This window comes from Carlito syrichta, unplaced genomic scaffold (genome assembly GCF_000164805.1).
Source record: "Carlito syrichta isolate Samal-C Ts95f unplaced genomic scaffold, Tarsius_syrichta-2.0.1 Scaffold300972, whole genome shotgun sequence".
Lineage (NCBI taxonomy): Eukaryota > Metazoa > Chordata > Mammalia > Primates > Tarsiidae > Carlito > Carlito syrichta.
The window spans coordinates 31,394-34,052 of record NW_007245068.1 but is presented as its reverse complement, the minus strand read 5'-3'; the positions used below and the strand labels follow the sequence as shown (position 1 = coordinate 34,052).

Sequence of the window (2,659 nt, the reverse complement as noted above, 5' to 3'; positions counted from 1 at the left end):
GTCTCACCAAGTTGCCTGGACTGGTCTCGAACCTGCAGGCTCAGGCAATCCACTCGCCTCAGCCTCCCAAAGTGCTAGGATTACAGACTGAGCCACCAAACCCAGTCTATTTTTTAAAATTTTATTTGAAAATTCACAGGGCATGGTGGCTTACATTTGTCATTCCAGCACCTTGGGAGGCAGAGGTGAGAGGACTGCCTGAGTTCAGGGGTTCAAGACTCTGACTGTCAACAATGCCATAAACGATAAATAAAAAAATTAGCCAGGTGTGATGGTCTAGTGTCTGTAGTTCCAGCCACTTAAAAGGTTGATATAGAAGGATCTCCTGAGCCCAGCAGGTCAAACCTGCAATGAGCTGTGATCGTGCCATTGCACTCCAGCTGGGATAACAGAGTGTGACTCCGACAAAAAAAAAATCTTGCTGGGCACAGTGGCTCACACCTATAATCTCAGCACTTTGCGAAGCCAAGGTGGGAGGACCACTTGAGCCCAGAAGTTCAAGACCAGCCTGGGTAATATAGTGAGATCTCATCTCTAAAAACAGTTTAAACACAGTTGGGCACAGTGGCTCATGCCTGTAATCTCAGCACTTTGGAAGGCAGAGGTGAGAGGATTACCTGAGCTCAGGGGTTCGAGAACAGCCTGAGCAACATGATGATACCTCATCTCTACAATAAGTCAAAAATTAGCCAGGCATGGTGGTACACACCTATAGTTCCAGCTACTTGGTAGACTGAAGCAGAAGGATCATCTCAGCCAAGCAGGTTGAGACTGCGGTGGCTGTGAGTATGCCATTGCAATCTAGCTTGGGTGACAGACTCCAGCTCAAAAAAAAAAATTAGCCAGGCGGGGTGGCCTGCACCTCCAGCTACCTGTGAGGCTGAGGCAGAAGGATCGCCTGAGCCCAGGAGGTCAAGGCTGCAGTGAGCTGTCATCAAGCCACTGCACTCCAGACAAGGTGACAGAGTGAGACCCTGACAAAAAAAAAAACAATCCCAGCTTAGGCTGTGTCACCAATGCAACTAATTAGATGTACTTTTCTCTCAAGGTCCAGAGACCAATCTAAATATCTACATTGTATCTTCCTCTCCTAGAAAAGCCCGATCTTCCCCGTCCAGAAAACTGGGAGCACAGCAAAGGAAGCATTTTCTCAGAGTCAGGGGTGAGCCATACCTCAGCCACCAGGCAGCCCTGGGGTTCCATGTCCAGTTGCACCTCATGCCTCTCATTGTCCAAGAAATCCTCCAACTTCAGGAATTTGAGGGCACACAGGCCCCGCTGGTCCCTCCAGAACACAGCCAACTCCAGTTCCCGTGCCTACAGGGAGAGGAAAAGGGTTGTCACCTGGGTGGCCTGAAGCCCTGAGCCCTCCTCCTCTAAGCCCTAAGGACCCCCAATATAGCTCACCCTCTCCAGCTCCAAGGTGAAGCTCTGGTCCCAAGCGTTGGGACTGCATGGCTTCCAGGATGTCTGCCCCACTACTGTGTTATCCAGCTTAAGCACAGTGCTGACCTCACCTGAAACAGGGGAAGGGGCTCAGTCAGAAATGCTGGCAGAAAGGGAATCCCTAGTATCTTGTTAACGAAATCCTCTCCTTAGCCAGGCACAGTGGCTCCTGCCTGTCATACCAGCACTTTGGGAGGCTGAGGTGAGTGGATCACCTGAACCCATGGGTTTGAGACCAGCCTGGGAAACAAGGTGAGACCTCATCTCTATAATATATCAAAAAATTAGCCAGGTGTGGTGGCACATGCCTGTAGCTCCAGCTACTTGGAAGACAGAGGTGGAAGAATCACCTGAGTCCAGCAGGTCAATACTATGGTGGCTGTTGAGCATGCCACTGCACTCTAGCCTGGGCAACAGAGTGAGACTATGACTAAAAAAAAGAAAATAAAATAAATCCTCTTATTGCCAGGCACCAGTGGTATGTACCTATAGTTCCAGCTACTTGGGAGGCTGAGAAAGAAGGATTGTTCCAGCCCAGGAGTTCAAGATCAGCCTGGGTGACACAGCAAGACCCCATCTCTAAAAAACTGTAAAAAACAAATCCTCCCCCAAAAACATTCTGCTCTACTATCTTTGCAAAACTTTACAGTTTTGTTAAAGCCTTTAATCTAGTTTATTTTTCTGTATGGTGTGAGGTAGGGATTCATATTCACTTTTCTTCTACATGAAAGTCCCAGCAATATACTCCTAAGAGGTCAGGTGTGGTGACTCATGCCTGCAATCCCTAGCACTTTGGGAGGTCGAGGTGGGAGGACTGCTTGAGGCCAGCAGTTCAAGACCAACCTGGGCAACATAGTGAGACCTTCATCTCTATTTTTATTAATAAATAAAATACAGTTCTAAAGATTTACCCTGGAAAAAAATGCATGCAGGTGTACATCAGGAGGTGCATATATATAATTCTTACATAATGGCCCAAATTAGAATATATCCCACTGCCCACTACCAGGAGAATTATAAACTGTAATACAGTCTTAGCACCTAAAGTATAAAATTGCTGATATTCCACTTTTTTTAACCTTAAAAAAAGGGCCGGGCTCGGTGGCTCAGCCTGTAATCCTGCGCCTTTGAGAGGCTGAGGTGAGTGGATTGCCTGAGCCTGCGGGTTCGAGACCCGCCTGGGCAGCAGACCTCATCTCTAAAATAATTCAAA

The 2,659-nt window shown here is 47.8% G+C and overlaps 1 protein-coding gene across 1 annotated transcript in view; it reads right to left on the bottom strand.

The window, feature by feature from the left end:
* The window catches only part of PKN1 (protein kinase N1), a 30,623-nt gene that overhangs the window by 10,525 nt on the left and 17,439 nt on the right, over nt 1-2,659 (bottom strand). Inside the window, exons 8-9 of the mRNA XM_008054739.1 lie at nt 1,408-1,517; nt 1,174-1,317 (exon numbers count right to left, since the gene is read on the bottom strand). Coding sequence (XP_008052930.1) covers nt 1,174-1,317; nt 1,408-1,517 — 254 coding nt within the window. The remainder of the gene's footprint in view (nt 1-1,173; nt 1,318-1,407; nt 1,518-2,659) is intronic.